The sequence below is a fragment of the Oryza brachyantha genome, chromosome 3 (assembly GCF_000231095.2).
Source record: "Oryza brachyantha chromosome 3, ObraRS2, whole genome shotgun sequence".
In the NCBI taxonomy this organism is placed as follows: domain Eukaryota; kingdom Viridiplantae; phylum Streptophyta; class Magnoliopsida; order Poales; family Poaceae; genus Oryza; species Oryza brachyantha.
This window is the reverse complement of record NC_023165.2, coordinates 4258955-4283313: the sequence shown is the minus strand read 5'-3', so window position 1 is coordinate 4283313 and position 24359 is coordinate 4258955. Positions and strand designations below refer to the sequence as shown.

Here is a 24359-nt window from a genome sequence, read left to right as displayed (position 1 = left end):
GGGGGGGGGGGGGGGGGGGGGGGGCGATGCGATGACGATGCGATGCGGGTGAGGGGGGCGGTATTTAACAGGGGAGGGAATTGAAGTGAATTGAACGGAGGCAGAGGAGCGTAAATGTGCAGCGTTTTTGCTAGGTGCACTCCACCAACCAAGCGCGGCTCGTGTATGCTGTATACTTTGTGGCTGGTCTTCTTTTTCCCCTGGACGCGACGAAATTTCTGATTCCGCTCCAGATACGGCCATACGGGGAAATCTACGACCTCTCTGTACTCTGTTTCGACTTTAGCTTCTAGCTACACTCTCTCTGTTTATAATACAACACCATTCAGATAACATTTAAAAATCTAAGAGCAATTTTAACAGGTGGTATCAAAATCAGTGTAAAATTTGGTACTCCTATTACCTAGGTATCAAAGATACTAAATTTTACAGTAAAATTTTAGTACCTCTCGGTACCCACTCAAGGAGACCATTTTTTCCATTATTAAGGATGTACCATGAGGTACCATAGTTTTCTACGTAAAATTTGGTATATTCTAGTATCTAAGATACCAAAAGCTATCAAATTTTACATAAAAAATAGTGATATCTCCCGATACCTCCTTAAGGATGGTAAAATTGCTCACTCAAGGCCTGTAAAATTGCTCTAAATCTAAACATATATATAAGAACAATTTTATCATCCTTAAGAATGTGTACCATTATTTTCATGTAAAATTTGATACGTTCTGGTATCTAAGATACCAACAAGTACCAAATTTTATATAAAAAATAGTGACACCTCATTGTATCTTCACAGGGATGAGAAAAATGCTCTCTATATAAATTATATATACTTATTATTAAATAAATTTATATAATATTTGAAAAGTCTTACGATATAAAACATGATAGATTTGTATGTAGAGCATATATTTAAAACTAGAAGTTTTTTTACTGATATAGATAGATACAATATTTTAAAACGAAGATATACTACGAATAGAAAGATCTCCGTGAAACACTACGATATCTTTGCGATCCCCAACATTTGTGCATGGCTGCACAGGTCACACTCACAACTCCTCTGCTCCTTCCATCACTGTGTCATCGTCTCCACGAAGATCTAAACTCGCTGAGTCGCTGCCTTGTTGTCGCTCACCGTGACCTTGGCCACCACCTGTCCACAAATGTAGCACAAAGATATTAAAAAAAGAAACCATCAAAACACGCATGCGGCATGCGCAGCGCACATCGACTTCTCAAACGCTTGTCTTACCTTAGCTAGCCGCGATATTTTTATTCATGTTAAAAACTCGTTTCGATATCATTAAACGTTAGATGTGACCATTTTATGAAAAGTTGTAGCAACTAAAGACTCCAGGATGGCCCGCAATCTCACCTGTCCATTTCAATGGTCAGCGGTCTAGATTCACCACAGCTACAGATACCACTATGGACAGTGTTGTCTGCAGTACAATGAGAAGTGGTCTGCTAATCTGATGCAATGATGAGCAGTGATACCGCTTATATTTTAGTTTCAAAAGCATTCTTTTTTAGATTTTACTAACAGTCAGGGGTGTTTGGTACTGTCAGATATTTAGACATTTATTATAAATAGTAAACGTAAATTATTAATAAAACTCATTCATAATCTTAGACTAATTCGCGAGACGAATCTATTGAGTCTAATTAATCTATGATTAGTCTAAATGATGCTACAGTAAAATGCGCTAATTATGGATCAATTAGACTTAAAAATTTGTCACGCGAATTAGCTCTTATTTCTGTAATTAGTTTTAATTAGTCTACGTTTAATATCTATTATATATATAAATTATTAGAAAAATAAGACTTCATGTTATTTTTTATGGGCTAGAAATTCTGAGATTAATCGAAGAAAAATAGGAGAAAAAAAAGAAAAAAACACGTCAATCGAACATAGGAGGAAAAAAAAGAGTCCATGCATCCATGTAACGCCACGGTAAAAATTCTTGATTCAATCGGACAGATCAATCAACAGTAATAAAAGAAGAGAAATCAATCAGATAGATCATATAAGAAAAAAAAGAAAAGATATATTTTTTGAATTGGACAACTATAAGAAAAAAAGAAGAAAGAGCCCATGTGCAAATAAATCTCGGTTAAATTTTTTTAAAATAATTGATATTGAGGGAAGAGTCTATCTATAAACATAATTTAGAAATTAAAAAAATAAAAAAAGTCCATGTGTAAATGCAGTTTAGAAAAATTCAAATCTTGATTAAAATTTTGAAAATAATTAATATTGAGGGAAGTGTTCATCTATAAATATAATTTGGAAAGATCTAAAATTCTGGTTAAAAATTATGAAAAATAAAGAGAAAACATCAATATATAAATACAATTTAGAATATATAAAATTTGAACTATAAATTAAATATTTTGTAGAGGACAGTTTATGTACAAGTATAATTTAAAATACAGGTAAATGGGGTTCCATGTAAAAATATAATTTAGAAAAATTTAAAGTCAAATTAATAATTAAAAACTAATTATTATCAAGACAAAATTTCCTATATACCTACTACCTTTGTTTCATATTGTAAGATTTTCTAGCCTTGCCTAAATTTGTCAATTGATGAATGTATATAATTTATATATATATGTTTAGATTCATTAGCATCCATATGAATCTAAATAAGACTAGAAAGTCTTAGATTGTGAAACGGAGGGAGTACAGTTTATAATCCTGCTAGCCGTGCAATATGCGCGAGCCACCGTACTGGTTTATAATAAGTGTCCAAACATTCGATGTAGCATGGGGCTAAAAAGTTTAGCCCCATCTAAACACTCCCTTAGTCAAAGTAACAACACGTTTCATATTTCAAAGTGATGTGGCAAAATATTAGTTCTATAACCCTCCAAGGCCGTGTTTGTTTGTTTGGATTATTTCTATGGGTGATTCTTTGAAAAAGCTAAACTGTATATTTGCAAACCCCTATCTTTTTACTATCACTTATGCTTATAAGCCAAAAATTTAAATTTTTAACCTTAAATTTAGGGTTTATTTAGAGATTTTTTCATCGAAGGTTATTTTTAATTTTGGCTTTTAAATCATTAAGATTACGTATATAAAAATTTATTTATAAATTATTTTCTATATGTCGCTTGGTTTTTTCCCTGGAACGAACCTATGTCAAAGTAAATAGGACCCCTTTCTCACATGAATATTAAATTTGTTATCTGCAATTGAGCACAAGAGTACGCAAATGGCGTGCACATAACATTTGTCAGATATATTATTGATATGATGAATTGCTCTGCCCTAAACCCTTTAAGGGGAGATGCATTGAAGATGAGCAGCATGTCCGATCTGGAGGTTGGGTGCAGCAATTGCAAAAGATAGTCCATCTCAACGGCACAATCTTAGGCCGTGTTCTAAGAGCATGTACAATAAGGCTATAAGCTAACTATAAATATATTTTTAGAAAAAAAAAAGAAGTGGATTATTAATTTAGAGCCAGCTATAGTACGGGCTCTAAAATAAAATATGTTTATCATATATGGGACATGGATTGATGTTTTGTAGCTATAAATAAATTAGAGCTACTGGTTGGATGTACTATTGAACCTGCTCTAAACAGGGTTGGGCTGTTCGAGCACGTTTTTTTGAAGCGTTTGTTCTGCGTAAAAAATATATAGAAGTTTAATTAAAAATTAAATAAATTTATTTTTCAATTTATAATAATTAATACTTAAATATATACTAAGTTGATCTCGTTTTGTGTGCCAAAAAAGGCTTCGTCTGGCAGCCGTGAGAAAAAAAAGACATTTTCCTGCTCCTCGTTTTGTTTAGATTGGTATAAACATGTATATAAACGTTATATTTATAAATTATATTTTATTTATAAATATGTTCTTTGTTTTTTAAAAAAACAAATGATGACCCAAAATTGCGTCGGCAAGAAGCTCCGGAGGTCAGAGTTCCGTTACTGGACGAAGCAACAGAGGCATTCATACATGCTTGCGTCTCCCGTTGGCATCCATCCATGTACGCTTGCGTCCCCTGTTCCGTTGCGCGCAGCAATGGTGCAGGTCAGGTCAGCAAGAGCGTTGTGTACCGAGAAGCCCGTGCTGACTTCTCAACATGGCCTCGTGACGCAGATACGCCATGCACAATCGCCGGATACCCAAACACGATAAGCTCTCGCACGCTCATGTGTCTCGTTTTCTGAAGATTCGAGTAGCGCTTCGCTCTGGCAGCCTCTCCTGGTCCGGGGCCTCCTGGCACATGAAGTACGCTGGTGTTATCTACTATTCTTTCCATTCCGCGTTACAAGACGGTATGCTACATAAATATTTTTATATATATACATTTAAATAAAATAAAATTATTTTATTCTTTATGAATACCCATACATAAAGTTTATGAATATTTATATAAAAATTTTATGAATGAAAATATTTTATTTATATGTAATGTTTATGAATATAAATATTTTGTTTATGTAGAAATTTTACCATTGGAATTCTTTTCAGACTTATTTTTTATCTAAGTATAAAGTTTATGAATATTTATGAATAGAAATATTTTATTTATAGTAATGTTTATGAATAGAAATATTTTGTTTACATAGAAAGTTTACCAATGGAATTTTTTCGTATATATAATTCGAAGTAGAAGGTTGAAAATTTAGGTTTACTTTTATTTGAAAAGAGAACTTAATATAAGAAAAAATGTTTAGAATGTTTTGATATGAAATACTATGAATTATATTTTCTTTTCCATAGATTTTTTACAATACATGGGAAATGCTTTTTTATTTAGTGGGACAAGTTAGCAAAACTTCAAATTACAACCTTAGAATAATCGCATAAAGAATCCCATGCATTAGCTTTTGAACTTGCTCTTGCATGCCCTCACACAGCTAATATCCATTACGTGTTGAAGTGTCTGTGAATCCTTACACGTGAACACGCATGTACTAGGCCCATCAGTCTTTTCTCCATCGTATCCATGTCTACCTGCTGCACACGTTGATTCGGCTAATGACCTGGCGCACAAAAATGAAATCCTTCGGAAAGTAACTTACCTTTATTTTCTAAAAAAAATCTAAGTACAAATATAATTAACGATAAAAATGGAATTGCGATAACGCTAGGATTTCATTTCTATTTTTTTAAAAAAGAAACCCACATAAATAGGATGTGAAATTCATATCCAAAACAAATTTCAAACCACGTTTTAGATTTGCATGACATATAAGGCTTGCATGGGAGAGAAGAAAGAATAAAAGAAAGAGCAGGAAAACGAGAATAGAGAAAAGAAAATAATGAGATTGGTAAAAACTTGAAAATTTAAAGGTTCTTAGTATCAACAATGTGTATTATTTAAAATTGAATATTTGTATAAAATAAAAAAAAATCAAATATAGTATTACTCGGAGAACTTGGTTGAAAATAACATAACAAGTTTTAGTGTGCCTCTGTCATTCTTCGTTGCCGAAAGACCACTCATCTTATTTAATCTATTTATAATGTTAAACATAATTCTTAATTATAAGTTTCCCGATCCAACGCACGATTTCCAAATCAATCGCATGTCGATCATAATTTATTATTCTGACTCAACGTGTAATTTATTTTTAAAACATATTTTCAAATTTTATTTTAATTTATATAGTTAAAATTAACTTGATATGGTGCAATACACGAACTTTTTTTGTCTTAAAAACACAAAGGGGTGATTGTGGTTGACATAAAATAAATTGCACGTTGAGTTATCATTTACAAGCGTGTTGTTTGTTGAATGAAGGTTGGAAAATAAATTATTCTAAATTGAAGTTTGTAAATTTAAATTTTGGTTTATAACCGTACGGAAAGACGAAACGACGGAGCCGTAAAGTTCACCGGTAAAAACAGTGGTTTCTTCCGATAGCCATAAAGTGCCGGTGCCCTGCGTCGGCAAGCAAAGGAACACGTGCTTTTTGCACGGCAGTAAGGTAGCTTGTCATGCAGTAGTTCACGTTGAACACGACAGTGACTAGTTTACTTTCACTGTTGTGAGATTAGCCGGATTGCAGGAGTCGTCATAAACCGGGACGTTTTCATGGGGGAAGGGGGAATGAACAGGCAGGAGAGGGACCATAATCAAGATGACAATTTACATCAACGATGAGTCGACGACTTGCTCAGAGTCCAGATTCAAGCTCTTTCCACCAATATCCGGATGCCAGTTTAAACCTGCACAGGGAAATTAGGACTTGAGTTTGAACGGCATTAAGATGTTTTGTCTACCACATTTAATGTCTCCGCTTATCCGGTAATCGGGCAACGAATGCCACGGATATAACGTAATAATATATTAGTATATGATTAATTAATTATTAGTTATAAAAATAAAAAATAGATTAATATGTTTTTAAAGCAACTTTTTTATAATTTTTTTTTCAAAAAACACATCATTTACCAGTTTAGAAAGTGTGTGGTGAAGTCCCAAATGTGGTGTGTGGGACAAGGGACTTATTTCTAGTCTCTTGTCCTATCGAATGTTTGTACACTTATTATAAATAGTAAACGTGGACTATTAGTAAAACTTATCCATAATCTTGGACTAATTCGCGAGACGAATCTATTGAGCCTAATTAATCCATGATTAGCCTATGTGATGCTACAGTAAACCTGCTCCAATTATGGATTAATTAGGCTTAAAAAATTCGTCTCGCAGATTACCACTCATTTATAAAATTAATTTTTTTATTAGTCTATATTTAATACTTCAAATTAGTGTTCAAACATCCGATATGACATGGGGCTAAAAAGTTTAGCACCTTCTGAACAACCCCTAGTGGCGTGCTAGTATTCACTTGCTTTTGCATTTGCTGAGGAAATGTAATAACGCCAGTCACACAGTGACAGTGCCAGCAACACGCATATACTAGACGAAATTCAGGGTAATGCCGTCGTTGAACAAGTACAGGTAGATGCTGCTGATATCTGTAGAGTAGTTCAAGGGTGAGGGTCGTTTTAGAAGGATCAAAGAAGTGTTAGGACATAACTCCACGATGAAGGGACCATGCATAGTAGCACACAATCAATGCCCACCGCACAATACCACAGAGAGCGTGTACTATATTGCAACTGCTATTCCAACACCCGATCATCAGAGCACTGCATGCCCATTGCTCGTCAGACAGCATTCATTGGGAGGAACGAATCGTAGCTTCAGTTCGATATATATATATATATATATATATATATATATATATTTTTTTTTTGAGAGAATAAAAGCAGCTGGCTTGGAAGAATGGGCACGTCCAACAATTCAGGCATGCTGAACTTGACAAGAGAACGGATGAGTGGATGGACATCCCTTTCAGACGCAGAACGATCGTCGTCGTTGAAACGCTAGCTTTCGACAAGCAGCAGATGGGCATCCTTTTCAAAGAGTGATTAGGAGGAGTTATACGACGTGGGAGATCATAAATTCGTAGCAGCATCATTCAGAGCGTGAAGAGTCAAGTAGACGGCCGTGCTGTTTGTTTGGGGCTGCCAGGAAAGATGGACGTGTACCTGCGTGATGCCACAGCTTTGATGAAGTGGCCTTAAATCCTCTCGTCATGGAACAATGCCTGATGCAACCGAACCATCATCGCTCTCTGTCTGTCTCTATAGCTTACGTACATCAGGCAACAGAACCACCAGTCGACCACACGCACAGTAGAGTCAGTTTGTCGCTCATCACTCCCTGGGATAATATAGGAACATCACACGAACTGAAGTTACCGTTTGCAGATAAAGGTAGGCTCCCATCACTTCGTAGCTACATCTACTTTATAAACTAAAATCTAAATTTCAAAAGTTTATTTTAGACTTGATTTCGTGTGTTTTTTAAAATAATTTATTTTATCACACACATATATATACATATATAAGTTTTCTCTAAAAATTATTTTTTGGTTTTGATTTTTTGTTTTAAAAAGTGAAATGATGAGAGCTGTAAACTTGTGCGGTTTTTGCCTTGTGCGACCAAAGCGGCACACGGGAGTCCATAAACGGTGCTGCCCATCTTTGGGCCGGCTGACTGGACCGAGAGTACTGCGATTGAGAGGCTCATGTCCATTGGGCACACCTCGGCTGCTTGGTGATGCTGCTGCCCACATAACCTTGCGATCGGGGATGGGCCGGGGGCCACTGTTAGGCTTCTCTCAGACGAGAAAGCTAGGGCCCAAGTTGAGCGCCACTTCAATGGATCTAAAAATAACAGCGTTACCCGAGAGCAAAAGAGTGTCGCTTCGCACGCCATAACGTGCCAAGCAGAGCTATCGCCCTACCGGTCGACCGGTCTATGTCGCGTTACTGGCTCAGCACCAAAACCCCCCTCATCGACGATCCCGGCAACGCCCGCCGGGCCCCGGCAGCGCGCTACGCTCATCGGAGGCCAGCGACTAGTCTCAGCTCCCGGTGCCGGCGGTCGATCGGCGGCCCCGCGCATGCACGCCAACCCGCCACGCGACAACCCCGATCGGCGAATCAATCGATCGCTCGAGGCGGCAAAGGCGCCCGTCGCGCGCGCGCACGCCACGCCGCTCCAAACCAACAACCGGACCTGCCCCTGCCGCGTGCCGCCCCCGAACCGGTGCCTTCCCCAGACCGAATGATTACGCGCCCCGGCCGCGGATTTCGCCAGTCCGGCGCTAGCGGACACCCCGTAGGAGGAGCGGGGCGAAGGAAAACATCGACCGATCCCGTCGCGCCGCGAGGGGGTGTCGCGTTCGATCGGCGCTGCGCGCCAGCGCGCGAGCGATGAGGTGACTCGCGATTGACGCCACCCGACCGGCGGTCCGGCCTCTCATGATTTGCTGAATTGATGGGGTGGAGGAGTACGTACTGCGCCTCCGCGGCTTCGCTCTATCCATCACATACTGTTTGTTTTCTTGGACTGTTCCCTTTACCCTTGTGTGTATGCCTGCCTCTGGTTCCCATTGGAACACGTACGTAGCCTGGGAGGAGGGAACAGTGGGGAGTACGTGACACTGGGCTCATCAGCGACATGGTAGGAGATTGGGGGACGGAGAGGGATGGGAAGGGGGCAACAAACTATCCGGCTTAAGTAGGTCATCGTTGGTTTTTTTTCATAGAAAAAAAAACAAACAATACATTTGTAAAAATATAATTTATAAATAATTTTTTTTATTTATATTGTTAGCGATCTAAATGACAATATTGAAAAACAAATTTTAATAAATAAACTAAAAATTAACTCTAAATTTAATATTAAAATTTTAAATTTTAACGCATAAGTATAAACAAAAATAAAAAAGACAGGTCTACGTATCATATGATCGGGAATTTGGGATCAAATGACGGCTAGTCATAATAGTGACGTTGGGTTTGGGGGTCGGGGTCGAGAGGGAGTTTGATCGATGTGGGGCGCGCTCTCTCTCTCTCTCTAGGATCCTGTACTACATGCCTGCTTGTGTGTCGTGATGGCCTGATGGGTGGGTTCAGGGGACACGGCTCTGCTCGACCATCGCCCATTGTTACCGGTACACCGTGCACTGCTCCTCCAGTTCTATGCCGATCCGGCCATAAGTAATATGTGCCACCCTAAATTACTATGTGGTGTAACATCCTAAAATAGTGATGCTTTCGATTTTATGAATTGCAAATTATGCTCCAATAAATTTGTATCCTAAGAAAAGAATGGATCATAACAATAGCCACGACCTTCATGAGTCAATTGGTAAATAATTTAATTTGCTACTCAAATCTTGATGTTTGGACAGTAGAATGTAATTAACAACCCAAATTTCAAGGGGAGTTACCATTGTACACTATCATGTTCTACGATAAGATGATTAAAAAGATATTAATTTTTGATGCCTATCGATATCAGGTGATACCTATGAGGTACCAATACCTTGTTTGGACAAGTTAAGCCCCCCCCCCACCCCAACCCCCAAAAGAACATCTTTCTTCTTCCTTCTCTAGTGGTATTCTTCTTGACGACACAGTGAAGTATTGGGGCCATTGTTCAGCAACCTCCCCCGTCTCCCTTACCTCCTTCTCTAGTAAGACCATCTCTTTTTCTAACATTTCTCGTCATATTATCATTAGTTCTATTTTAACGACACACATTACATTTTTTATTTCGTTTCATATAAAAATGTTAGTCTAATAATATTATGGTTAATTAGATATGGGTCATTACAAATATGTCACTTTAGAAAAATACTATTACAATTCTGCTAATTGTAAATATACCACTACAATCCTTTCTCCTTCATAAACACATGTCTCATTTTCTAAGTTTTGGAGGTGTTGGACCCACGTAGAGATCCTTTATCACCCAAAATGTCCTGTCGACTCCTCCTTGACACGTGGGCCTTCTCTCGCACAGCCTGGCCCTAAGTTTTGGAGGCTGTTGGACCCACGTAGAGATCCTTTATCACCTAAAATGCCCTGTCGACTCCTCCCTAACACGTGGACCTTCTCTCGCACAGCCTGGCCCGAAGCCAGCCCTGGTCATAGACGACGTGGGCAAAGCGGAGTCATTGGCGGCAGCCAAACGGAGTCGATGGCAGCGGGCGGCCGTGTGGAGTCGACGGTGGAGGGAGGCCGGAGTCGACGGTGGGCGGCCGGCACGACAACAAGGACGACCGGGGTGCGTAACCCACGGACCAACAACGAGGACGGCCGCCAAGAAGTGTCGCACGGGGCCATGGAACGGGGTGTGGTTCAGCGGCGTCCCAAAGATTGCATCGTGCTCGTCCATGTACACGAACCAGGTGGTTGACAAGCTCGACGAGGTCGCCTTCATCTTGGACAACGCCACCGCCGGCGTCCCCTTCTCCCGCCTCATGCTGAACGAGGCCAGCGTGGGACGGCGCCTCATGTGGGATCCGGCCACGGCTTCCAGCAGGAGTTGCTCGTTGCTCCTCCGTATAAGGACATTTTAGGTGATATGAAAATACATTGCTATATACATGGGTCCAACAGCCTCCAAAACATAGAAAATGACATGTTTGTGAAGAAGAAGAATTATAATGATATATTTATAATTAGTGAAATTGTAAGGATATTGTTCTAAAGTGACATATTTGTATTGGCACACATCTGATTAACCCATAATATTATAGTGGAAACTAATGCATTTGAATGCTAACCCAACCCACATATGCTTTTCATGTGAGACCAATTACACCAACATCACGGAACATGTTTGCCACATGGACATGGGTGTTTACTAATATGGTTTTGTATCTAATTGGGATTATGCATATAATACATCCAACTCACAACTTGTAAATTTTATACATAGATTATCCATGCATCTGTGCTTGATATGACTAAGCCAAACAATCTGGAAATAGCTGAACCTATTCTACTGCATCAATCTGCATGTACCATGGTACGTCGACTCAGCCCTAAATGTAATAAGCTACTGCATCTGTCCCATAATAACTTTATTTTTCGTTTTTTCGTGTCCGACGTTTGACCATTCGTCTTATTTAAAAGAAATTATAAAAACTTTAAAAAATTAGTCACGCATAAAGTATTATTCATGTTTTATCATCAGTAAGGATAAAATTATAAATCACAAAAAAAAATTAAATAAAACGAAGAGTCAAACCATTATTTAAAAAACTAAAAAATAATTTTATTTCGGGACAGAGCTAAGCAGGTAGTACTACTAGTAAGCATTCGGACGTACAAGCAGAGAAACCATGGTACGTACCATCCCATGGGAGTTCGTGTTGACCGTTATGTTGTTATGCCTGACTGAGATTGATAGGCTAGAAAATATATTTCTAACATGTTATCAAATTCATTCTTAATATTTACACATATCTAAAATTAGCTTATTCTAAATTTAGGGTATGTGTTTCTAATTAATACAAGTTATTTATTTTTAGATTTCTATTGAGAAAGGGTAATTTTTATGCCTAATATTTTTTTATGGACTCAATACAAATTTTTAAGAAGTAAAATATTAATATTATCTTGGAGATGCTCTAACTTCTAAACAACATAAAATTAACTACTCTCTATATATGTTAGTATGCTTTAATTTTAAAACTGTTAAATAGTGCGCTTCATATAAATTTTTTTATATACAGTTTCTTTTTGAAAAATCAAATAGATTTATTTTCAATTCTTAATATTTAATTTTCGATTAATCACATGCTTATCACATTCCTAGTTTTACGCGAACATAATCAGCTAATTCTAACATTCGAAAGGAAGGGATCCATCTTCTTCTGCATGATGCGGGCCATATGTAAAGAGGGTCGGGTTTTCAGTATTTCTTGAAGACAGTAAGAAACTGTTAACCAGCACCGGCCGATAGTTGTGTTGATATTTGATCAGCTGATAAATCGATTAGGACTTTGAATGTCACGTATTTGCAGTACTATGATTTGGGAAATTATTGCATCACACATGTAATTGACGATGGAGCTCGCAGGGCAGTCCAACGCATGGCAACATAATTGAGACTGATCAGTAAGTTGTGACATGAGCGGTCCCTTTCTGGCAAACCGTGACACAAGGGCTCAGTTTGATACAACTGAAAGGAAACACGCACAGTACCTAAACATCCACACATGCACACACATGTACCCCCGCGCCCACACGTTTCAGAGAAACCGCATCTCGGCCGGCTACCCTGCACAAAAAAAGTTGTGAAAACTTCGTACTCCAGTACGAGTCATGAATCATGAGCAGTCTGATTGCTAGCCTTGATCGATCGATCGATCGATCCTTGATTCCTTACAGGTGGTCAGATAATGTGTCCATGAATGCAGCTTGTCGCACTTGTTTTGTTCCCTCGTGCATGGCATGACATATGATTAAATCTGGGCCCCTGCAGCAGCTAGCGGCTCTTGCTTACTTGACCTGAATTTTTTAAACTAACACACTAAGATCGAATAATCAATCAAGTTCTGAAACCTACCACTGAAAAGCTCCAACTTGCTCCAACAGTAGCCCAACTGCACCTAGTAGTGAAAAACAGAATCCACGACGACGTGCTAGTAGTAGTATTTTATAAACCGATCCTTTAACTCTTCATCTGGCCGGTTGATTGGTCGGAGCACCAACACATCCTTCAACCCCTCGCTTGACCTCCTGCATCCAAACAACAGAAAACAGCAAAGCGACCTCAACCCCTACACACACTCTCTCACACACAATCACACCACCAAAACCCAATGCTAATCAACCAAGGAGATTACAAAAGAAAAAAAAAATCAGATCAGTTGGAATGGTTCACCGCCTGATCGATATATTTATACACCCTATCTCCTCCTCGGGGAGGAGCTCCTGTCCCAATCCATGACATGGAACAATAAGGCAGTGATAAACATATCTCCATTCAGAAACAAATGAGATAGATGTGCATGGATGTATATGCATGCAGGGACAAGGAGATAGGCAGCAAAACTAGAGGCTTGAAGAAAAGAAAAGGAAAAGAAAGGGGGGTCTGAAAGGCCCCCGGCCCACTCGCTTCCAGGGCAAGGGTTAGCGGACAAAGACCATCACAAAATCCTATATGACCCATATTCCCCTCCACAATCCCGTGCCAAGCGCTACGCTCCACGCCCGGTTTTGTACTACCTCTCCGCCCTTTACCACTTTAAAAAGTGGCACGCACAGGCGCACCTCACATCCAATCACCAAACCCCTCCTCTATAGGGGTGGATAATGAGCCGGCTCGGTTCGGCTCGGTCTGGCTCGTTAAGATAATGAGTTGGCTCGGCTCGACTCGTTATCGTAACGAGCTAAAAACACAGCTTGGCTCGGCTCGTTACAAAGTTCGAGCTGGCTCGTTAGGCTCGCGAGCCATGTCTGAAAAGTTAATTTAAATAATTTTTGAATAGATTATATAAGCAAATTTTCAGTTCAAACATACAAATAATATGAAATTGTATCTAAATATTAAAGTTTGAACCAACGAATCACATGATGAATCTATAAAATATTGAACACATGCTTTCCGGGGTGGAATCAATGAATACCGACGAATCGCGTATCTTTGGTCTAGCTTGTTAGGCTCACGAGCCAGCTCGAGCTGGCTCGTTCTCTCTAATGGGCTAAAATGCTAGCTCGGCTCGTTAGAAAAATGAAACGAGCTAAGCCAAACCGAGTTTGTCACGAGTCGAGCGAGCTAAAAAGCCACGAGCTTTTTGTCCATCCCTGCTCCTCTCCCCCCTCGCCTCTCCTGCTACGCACACACGAAACACACCACTCCACCCGGCCGGCCGGCCCCCAGCCCCCTGCCCCTCCCAAAAGGCCCTTTCCCCCTTGGACTTTCCACGCCTCGCCCTGATTCCCTTTCCTCTTCTCCCCTCTCCTCTCCAAATTGCTTTCTTTGCTTTGCGTTGCTTTGCCAACAAATTAGGTGGCCTTGCTTGGATTGGATCCATTGGAGTTGAGTTGGCACAGAAACACATGCTACACTGCCTGCCTAGTGAGAATCAATGTGTGCAAGAGGACAACATGTATGCATGCTGCACCTCCTCCTCCCAGCCCCTGCAGCTTATATATATACACACACGCCTCTTCTAGCCCCCCTCCAAGCCCTCAATTCGTTAGTGATCGCACCACTTCTCTCCAGTATATTTGCAGTTGCAGTTGTTGGTTGATTTGCTAGCTAGCTTTATTTGTAACAAGCTCCAACCAAGCAAGCAAACACCAAACGCCACATACACATATACTTGTCCTAGCTAGCTGCTACATACAAGCGAACCGGTTAATTAGCTGGTCCGGCCCTCATCACTACTACAAACATCATATCGCATCGCAACAGTGACCTAGCTAGCCTGCAGCAGCTACTGCAAGTAAAGGTTAAAGCGAGCACTTTGCGATTGCTTTCTAAATTGTTCGGTCTCTCGATCTTGGCTAGATAGCGAGATCATCAGCAAGCTAGCTAGCTCCTCGGTCTCGATCTCTCATGAGAAGGCATGGCGGCAGCGAGGCCTCCCCTTCTATCATCCACACATCTTCCATAGCGCTTCTCCAGGAGAGGTTCAGAAACCTGCAGAGGGTGAAGGAGATGAGGGAGGCCGGCAGGGAGGTGAGCAGGCCGGTGCGCCCCGCCGCCGACGCTCACGACCGCGCTGCTGGCGCGGCGTCGGCTCTCGGCCTCGGCCTGCACGCGGCGGCGAGCGGCAATGAGCAGCCGAGGTGGTTCTTGCACCCGGACTTGGTCCGGCCGTCCAGGCCTCTGCACGGCCCGCCATCGTCGTCGTCGCATCACAGCATCGGCGGCGGCGGCGTCCAGGCATCGTCGTCGTCGACGCTGGCGACGAGCCCGTGGGGGGACATGCCGAGGGCGACGGCGGCGATGCAGAATTCAGGCTATCGGGGCGACGTAGACGTCGACACCTCGCTTCATCTGTAAACCTAGCGACTACATGGTATATGCACGTATGCATGGCATGGCGGCTCTGCTGTTCTTTCGTTATTCTCTGTACGGCCTTTTGAGTCCCGGCCAGCCGGCCGGACTTATTTGCAGTACTTTGTTGCATTTTTTTTTGTTTCTTGTAACTTCTGCTTTGTTACGTACTCTGAGGTATCCGAGATAATGGATCGAGATATATGATCTGCATCTTCAAGGTGTTACATGCTTATATTAATTGGGCATTGGATATATAGTGCACATTTTTTTCTTAGGAAAAATGATGTTTGAAAAATAATACTCCTATATAGAATACAATTTTCCCTTCAAATAACTCGATTGGGGAATATATATATGTGTGTGATTGTAGTGTACTATCTAGATAGACAGGAAGTGAAACAGTATTAAACACTGTAGCATCTGTAATTTATTTATTTTAAATTTCACCTGTTTGTTAATTGGGTGCATTTGTACTGTGGCTAGCGGCTAGGAGTACTGCGCATGGCGAGGAGGATCACAAGCATCACATGCATGATGCATGGCCTACTGGAACTGACACGTCACTTTAAGAATGTACTGCTCTGCCTCCTTTAGTCAGAAACTGAAATCGATCACGGATAGTACGTGAATCGCCAGCTCAACTGACCACGGTATTTACTATAGCGTGCCGAAAAGCATGACTTCGTAACTATCCCAAGATGGATATATACGTAGTATAAAAGAGATAAAGAAAATTATAATGGAGATGGGGCTGAAACTAAGTTTTTTTTTTTTTTGCATATTGTATATGCTTAGAGAAGGTACATGCATTCTACAGGAGTTATCACGTACCTCAGCTTTACGGTGATATGGAGGAGAAGAACAATACGGTAGATCTGCAGCCAGCTGCAGTTGGGGCTCTTAGGAGCTTTAGAGCAAGTTTAATAATATAGCCAACTATTAACTCTAATTTATCTATAGTCAATCTAATAGCCAATTCATATAATAGTTACCTATAAAACATCAATACATGCTCCCACATGTCATACACATATTTTGTCTTGGAGTCCGTGTGCAGTTGGCTACAAATTAGTAGCTCATCTCTCTTCTCTCTCCCCTCTTATCTCTTTAAAATATACTTATAGTTGGTTTATAGCCTGCTATTGTACCTGCTCTTATAAGAGAATGGAGGTGTGGTAGAATATTTTAATATTTTACCACATATCTATGGAAGAAAATTATAAGACCCAGTTCCTCCCAATCCGGAAAGGCACACTTCTCAATTATCACGTGTCCAACACCTATCTTCTACCTCTAGCTTAAGTACATAAAATTTTCCGTTATCTATCCTTCTCCTTGGCTAGAACCCTAGCTTCAAGATTCGCGCGGACACATGGCTATAGATAAGCGGTGTCTTTTTAAACGTGGGAAGGACAGAGGTTCTATATAATTTTCTTCACATATCTAATTATCCATAGCTAACTATCATATGAATTGTATATTAAATTAACTATAGCTAATATGATAATTTTTTAGAGAGGTAGTAGTTGATATCCTATTGACATTGACATTGCTATTCGCAGGAACTTAATTAGTGACTATTGACATTGTGGAAAATTAGTGACTAATGGGGGTGATTGTTTGGGGTTTTTCATGAAAAAAGCCAAACGGTATATTTGCAAATGAAAAATAATTTTGTGAATAAATTTTTTGTATATGTGTATTCTTAACGATTTAAAAGTCAATGCTAAAAATAAACTTTGGTGAAAAAAAATGACAAAATCAACTCCAAATTTAAGGTTGAAAATTCAAATTTTAGCATATAAGCACAAGCAAAAGCGAAAAAATGAGGATGTATAGTATCGGTTTGAGATTTCAATTACATTTTGGATATCCAACTTCAATTTTATCAGCATTTTGAACATATGAAGCAATATGCACTATGGCAACGTTCGTTTGGGTTGGAAGATGGGTTAGTTATCCAGCGCAGAAAACATACTAATAGATTAGTATATGATTAATTAATTAGTAATTATTAAAAAAATATAAAATAGATCAATATGGTTTTTTAAAACAACTTTTCTATAGAAAATTTTCGCAAAAAATACATCGTTTAGCAGTTCGGAAAGCGTGCGCGCGGAAAAAGAGAGAGTTAGACTAACTCTCTGGCCGAACACGGCCTATATATGAAAACACTCTTAACATCAAAAGTTACATATAGAAGTTCTAATACATTTCCTTATATTAAGGTGGTGCATGCATGAGTATCAAAATTTAGACAAGTTTAATACTACCAATATTTTAGTAGGGTATCACATTGATATGGCCAAAAAAAATGACTTTAATCCAAACTCTAGCCAAGCACCATTGAAGTTGCAATTTACAACTCCAAAACGGAGTAATCCAAAATGACACTCGCTTTACTAGTATTACATATTAACCTGTAAAAAGAATAATTAATCGTGGTTTTGTAAGCACGGAATCCTCAAGTAATCATATCGAGCGGCCTATCTCACTTCGTCCTTTTCGTGTCTTCCGTACTTGATTGACCGTTGGAAACAAAAGCCTTCTGACAGAGTACAACGCATGCATGATCGTAGGTTCCTTCCAAAACAACGGCATGTGATGCCTGCCATGATCCCATCCAGTAGCTAGCCGGGAGGGAGAGCATACGTACTCCTACCTTGGTGCTAGTCCACAGACGCCTACCGCCGCTTATAGCAAGTTCAATAGCAAGGGTATAAATGGGCCGGTCCGCAGACCCGTTTATATGTCAATTAAACGGGTAATTCGGTGGACAACCCATTTAATTGGTTTATAAACGGGTTGATGGGCCAACACACTTACACCCTTATTCAATAGTATAGCCAACTACTACCTTAAAATTATCTATAGTCAATGTAATAGTCAATTTATACAATAGTTACTTATAAAATATTAATATCTGGTCCCACATGTCATACGTACACCGTGTCTTAGAGCCCGTGCTGTAGCTGGCTATAAATCTATAGTCCACTTCTGCTCTCTCCTCTTTTATCTCTTTAAAATATGTTTATAGCTGCCTTAGAGCAAGTTCAATAGTATAGCCAACTACTAGCTCTAATTCATCTATAGTCAATCTAATAGCCAACTCATACAATAGTTATCTACAAACATCAATATATGGTCCCATATGTCATACACATATTTTGCCTTGGAGCCCGTGTGTAGCTGGCTATAAATTAATAGCCTACCTCTCTTCTCTCTCCTCTCTTATCTCTTTAAAATATGCTTATAGCTGGCTTATAGCCTGCTATTGTACTGCTCCTATGGTCTGCTAATGTACTTGCTCTTAATCATCAGCTAATCCCTCTTTGCACGCACCGCCACCACGGTTAAACAAAAGTTTATCTGATTTTCTGATAGGTATATTATAGTATAAATAATAAAATTAATTGTTATAAAATTAAAAATTTACTTAAAGCATGACCTTATAATTTCTCTAGAATTATTTTAGAAAATATACCGGTTGAGAAATGTGTGGGTAAAAACCAAAAAATAATCTCCTAGAGCGCAGCGGTGGGTGAGAAAACAGTGGGGGTGGGCTGTGGTTTTTTCGCGTGGTTCGGTGATTCGGTCCAGCCCAGCAGCCCGACGCGGCGCGGAAGCCAACGGGCCGTCGCCGCGCGTGCTGCTGGCTACTACCGTGAGAGAGGAGTCTCGCCGTCCTGCTCCTCTTCTCTCGGTCGACGGCGATGCTGCGCATGGAGCCGCTCGCCGCCGGCTGCGGCAGCCGGGGTCAGGCCATCCGCGCAAGGGGACCTCCCGCGCGATTCGTCCGCTGTGGCGGGACCCCCTCCCGTGGTCCTGCCATTTTTTTTCTCAAGGTGAGCTCCTCCCTCCCAGAAACCAACTCCCCCTCTTCTGAGGATCTAGCTTGGTATGTGCATTGTTGTGTCATGGGTGTCTAATGTACAGTGGACCTAGAGACCAATTTTGGTTCTGTCCCGATTGTTTCCACATTCTGTTGATCAACTAGATGCATCATGCATGGCTTGCAATGGGTTTTTTTTGGTATAACATTCATACTCGTAGAGGGAAATAACAACAAGGGCCCAAATTAGCTAGGGTTCATATGCAAACAGTAGGTATTCATGGAAGTTTCAAATATGTGCGGAAGTGGTGATTCCAAATCAAAGAACAGAAGAGAGAGACTCTTCTAGCCAGGTATGGAGTAGTATTCTATAAGGAAAAACCCAGCAGATAATTTCTTATACATGTATCAATGCCACAAACTGTAGAAGGCACATGTGAATGTTGGCACAGTGAAACCTCATCACAGGACCTGATCAAATACAGTGAACATGGGAATACTATCAGATATCAATCAACACAAATCAACAACAAACTTATTTTAATCATACACGATGATACATTAAATTATCAATCATCACACTTTTGATGTATCAGATATTCTTCCATAAGCTTGACAACGCCCACCACTGCTGCACATACTGATTTACATACCCAACTAGGCTGCTATGCACATGTTTGCTCCCTTCCAACTACACCTGGCAAATCTGGTGGCTTCAGGTCCAGCACACTTCTTTATTTACCCTTTTTTCCCAACTACGTTATTACTCCAGTGCTGCTTTGCACTATTAAACTGCACTTGCTAACACTGAATTTGTAAAAGAATGGCACCTCCTGAATATGACTTGCTACACCTTATTCACACATTCTCAGTCAACTGTGGTGCAAATTTCTTTACGGCGTCACCAACTGTCAGGCATATCTTGTCATCACCAATGAGCTCCATGAATTTCGCTGACCGGAGCTTCTGGATCACAGCGGCCCCAGGATTGGCGAATATAAGCTGTAAGTTCACACATGGATTTTCTTCTTAGTGTACATTCCTTCTATGAAAATTTGATGTTTTGGATCACAGCTGCCCCAGAATTCCTGCTAGTAGCCCCTTTAGTTGCTGTAACTAGAAACTTAAGTTTTTCACTTACCTGAATGTGGCGTTTTTCAAGTGTCTTCAACAGCTCTTTGAAGGCATGGATTCCACTTGTGTCAATATCATTTACAGCTGTTAAAGGGTTGGATAAGTCAGCAGCTGTAACTCAGTAAAACAAATCAGCAATATTTTATATAGAAAAAAGTTCTTACGAGATAGGTCAACAATCAGAAACTCAATTTTTGGTAATTTCTGTTCCTTTTGATGTTCTTCCTCATCTCTCAGCCATCTCAGGATTCTGAAATTGGATACCAAGTTAAGCAATGTTTTGTTATAGGTAGTTCTGAGGTTGCAACATGTTGCTAGAATACTGAAGATAACATAATAACGTATCTAACGTGATCTTATGATATTATAATATTTATGACATAAGGTGTTTTCACATACATCCATGATTTAACTTATACAAAAATGTACCTATATCCCAGAAGATCTTGTAGTGCAATATTAACTTTTAAGTGTGAGTCGCTTTTGTTTTTGTCATAAAAAATAAGAGGTGAAAAGAGTTGGTGTAAACACACAACAGCGATGATAAACTGATCATTATATCCAGGTAATTATTACTAAAATGTTTCTAAGCAGAATAGAATTGACCAAAACAGAAATCTAATTGTGTATGCTTGGTATACCATTTCCAAATATGTCATCTACCAAGATATTAGTATCTTAACGATCTACAGACTACACCTACCAACTAAAGTCACTCTATTAGACACCAAAGAAATGGTTCATCTAATTTTGTCAAAACAAGCTGCCCAAATGAAAACAATTGTAAAATGTATAATATATATACCATATTGAAAACATTTTGATCATACCGATATCTGATATGAACACTACTAACCTGTTAAAATACCATAATTCTAAACTTGGGGTCATTTTACCTTTCTTTAACATAGTTGGAGTTTGTGAAGTATATTGCTGAGTCCACTCTTACAATTAGCATCCCTGGTACTTTGGTGGCTTCTGGATATTGTTCAACATTTCTATAGATAATCGTTCTTGGAAGGTTGCCAAGCAAAGCTGTCCTTGGCCGTGTTACATGGAGAAGAACTTTGATCAGTGATATTGCAACCTATTCCACAAACAAGTACAACAGTCATCAGCCACTTGTCTATCATACAAGGTGTTCATTTGTAAGTGAGGCGGAAACAGTTAAAAATTCGCACCGCAATGAGCAAGCCGTACTCCACTGATGAAAATATCACTCCAAGAAATGCCCCCAAGCACGCCATGAAGTCCAACTTATCAACCTTCCAGATAAGGTAGGCTGACTCATAGTCAAATAGACCAAGCACCGCGGATATGATGATAGAAGAAATGGTGGCATTGGGCGTGTATTTGAACAGAGGAGTGATCCACTGCAGTGCAAGCAATACTACAGTTGACATTACAACATTGGACATTGGAGTTTTACAGCCAGCCATGCAATTGACTGCTGATCGTGCAAAACCACCTGTAGGAAACAACTTCAATCACAAAAATGCTAATATGCACTTGTCTTTCAGTAGTTTTATGCTGAACCATTAATTACCTGTGGCTATATAGCAAGAAGTCATCGAACCGACCACATTCATGGTTCCTAGAGCCAACATTTCTTTGTTCCCATCTATCTGGTAATCATTCAATCCAGCAAATGTTCTTCCAACTGCAAGTGCTTCCTAACAATGTTTGCATTGGTTGATAACTCAGAACATTGCTATTTTAGAGTGCTTATTTCATGCTACAGTTTTAGAACTGGAAATGCAGTCTGAGTTACCGTAAGGCTTATCATTCCAGCTACTACTCCAATTTTGAACCCTTTCAGCAAGTACGGGCCAGTGAAGAATATCAGATTAGCTGAAGGTGGATTGATGCCTTTTTTTACGTTTTTTACCTGCAGTTATATTTGGGATAACCTTCACTTTACTTCAACTAATCAGGAGATACAATACGATTGTTTGCATTTTCTGATGACAAAGATGCAAGTTGTCAAGAACTCACGATTGCCACACCGTGTTTGTCAGCACGGGTGATGTAGACAAATAAAGTCGATATGATCACCGAAATGAGTGGTGCGATCGCTGGGACCCAGAATAACTTCTTATTTTTCTTCCCCTGAATGATCCCAATGGAGTAATGGACAAGTGTAATCATCAGTTCATCACCAATAGTCGAGGATAACCACAGAAAAAAAAAAAGCTCATGGTGTAATTTTTCTTACTATGTACTTGGCAACAAGAAGGAATGCCAAAAATGATGCCCCGATCAATATTGTCTGCCAGTTCCACTGCATCAACAACCAGTCATGTATTCTCTCATACATTACCATTTTTCAGAGAATATGGTGTTTGAAAAAGCAAAACCATATATTTGCAATGAAAAAATAATTTATAAATAAAACTTTTAATATGTGTTCTTAACCATCTAAAAATAAATACTGAAAAGTAAACTATGACAAACCTTTCAAAATTAACTCTAAATTTAAGATTAAAAATTTAAATTTTGACTTACAACGATAAACAGAAACGAAAAAATAAAAAATAAAGCTATATTTCAAGAAGTACTCACCCCATGGTGAACATTTCCCCATACGGATTTCATGACGGAGACGATGTCGGTTTTCTTGGTAAACTTGGCGATGCCGAGGAAGCCTTTGAGCTGCTGAAGGCCAATGGTGACGGCAGCGCCCGCCATGAATCCGACGATGGCGGCATGGGACAAGAACTCCACGACGAACCCTAGCCTGCAGAATCCGAGCGCCGCCTGCGTGACCCCCGCGAAGAAGGTCGCGGTGAACGCGAGCCGTCTGTAATCCAGCGGGTTCTTCTTCGGGTCAATCTCCTCCAGGAGGAGGGTGCCGAGCAGCAGCGAGATGACGGCCACCGGACCCATGGCCAGCTCCCTCGAGGTGCCCATCAGAGCGTACACCAATGGCGGCACGAAGCTGCTGTCTGCCAGAGGCAAAACCAACGCATGTCAGTTCAATTCGCCTCCTGCAGAAACGGTCTCATCACAGTGTGGTAAACATTTTTTCAAGATGTATGAAGCCATGAACATTTTGATCGCATTGCAGTACTTACGCAACCCAATCTCCGGTGGCAGGTTAGCGAGCTTCGCGTAGCCGATGTCCTGGTTCAAAGATATTATTCATAAATTAGACCAGTGTGTTTTTTATTTAATATTGTTGGCTTTTGGATATACGTTTAAGCATTCATCTTATTCAATTATTTTTATACCAATATAAAAAAATATAAGTCTTACTTAAATTGTTTTTAGTAATAGATCAGTTCATAACAAAATAGTAATTATGTAGTTTTTAAATAAAATTAATGATCAATGTGAATTTAAAAGTCAACATCACTAATAAAAAGGTTGAGGGAGCACGAATTATGATTCACTTATATAGTGACTGTGTGAATATATATGTCGGATTTCTTTTGGGTTGTTGGTGAAATAAAACCAAACGATATATTTGTAAATAGAAAATAATTTATTAATAAAACTTTTATATACGTGTTTATACGATCTAAAAGTCAAAACTGTAAAATAAACAACGATGAAAAAAACCTCAAAATCAACTTTAAATTTTAAAAATTTAAATTTTGTATTATAAGCATAAAAAAACCAAAAAATGAGTGAAAAATATTCAGTTCATATCTAGCCGGTATCACTGCCGGTTAAGAAATGTACCTGAGGTATGACGAGGCTGGCAAGGGTGAGGCCGGCAATGAGGTCGCCCTTGAACTTGGCGAGGGTGTAGTGGCTGCCCCAGTCGAACACGGGGAAGACGTGCTGCACGGCGAGCCACGCCTTCCTGGACCTCGGCTGGTCCTTGTACCGCCGCATCGGCTCGTCGGAGAAGAACGTCTCCTTCACCGCGCCGGCGAGCTCCGTCAGGAGGTTCTTCTTCGGCGGCGAGCCGACCTTGTAGCCGTGCTGCTGGTGGACGTCGCCGTTGGCGTTGTCCATGCTACGCTGGCTGGCGATGCTGTCGGCGTCGAGGCCCTCGCCACCGTCGGCCACGGCTCGCGGCAT

General features: G+C 40.0%; 2 protein-coding genes across 2 annotated transcripts; one reads left to right on the top strand and one right to left on the bottom strand.

The window, feature by feature from the left end:
* Nucleotides 1–14551: 14551 nt before the first annotated feature.
* LOC121053927 lies at nucleotides 14552–15618 on the top strand. Its single transcript, XM_040522505.1, has one exon. The coding sequence runs from the start codon at nucleotides 14918–14920 to the stop codon at nucleotides 15365–15367; it is 450 nt and encodes a 149-aa protein (XP_040378439.1). The 5' UTR covers nucleotides 14552–14917; the 3' UTR covers nucleotides 15368–15618.
* A 3883-nt stretch (nucleotides 15619–19501) lies between these two features.
* LOC102702171 (sulfate transporter 1.2-like) lies at nucleotides 19502–24359 on the bottom strand. Its single transcript, XM_006649496.3, has 12 exons — nucleotides 24015–24359; nucleotides 23405–23453; nucleotides 22893–23275; nucleotides 22546–22611; nucleotides 22326–22439; nucleotides 22102–22218; nucleotides 21877–22003; nucleotides 21512–21798; nucleotides 21227–21417; nucleotides 20495–20580; nucleotides 20338–20414; nucleotides 19502–20198 (listed from the first exon to the last, which is right to left on the bottom strand). Exons 1-12 carry the CDS (start codon nucleotides 24357–24359, stop codon nucleotides 20055–20057), a joined length of 1986 nt encoding a protein of 661 aa, XP_006649559.1. The 3' UTR covers nucleotides 19502–20054.

Bases quoted from the DNA above. Each gene is read 5' to 3' on its own strand.
- LOC102702171 (XM_006649496.3), bottom strand. From the start codon at position 24,359: ATGCCGCGAGCCGTGGCCGACGGTGGCGAGGGCCTCGACGCCGACAGC. The intron at 22,612-22,892 runs GTGAGTACTTCT...TTGTTGATGCAG, and splicing joins GGGGAAATGTTCACCATGGG to TGGAACTGGCAGACAATATT. The intron at 22,004-22,101 runs GTAACTCAGACT...AAACATTGTTAG, and splicing joins CTGGAATGATAAGCCTTACG to GAAGCACTTGCAGTTGGAAG.
- LOC121053927 (XM_040522505.1), top strand. From the start codon at position 14,918: ATGAGAAGGCATGGCGGCAGCGAGGCCTCCCCTTCTATCATCCACACA.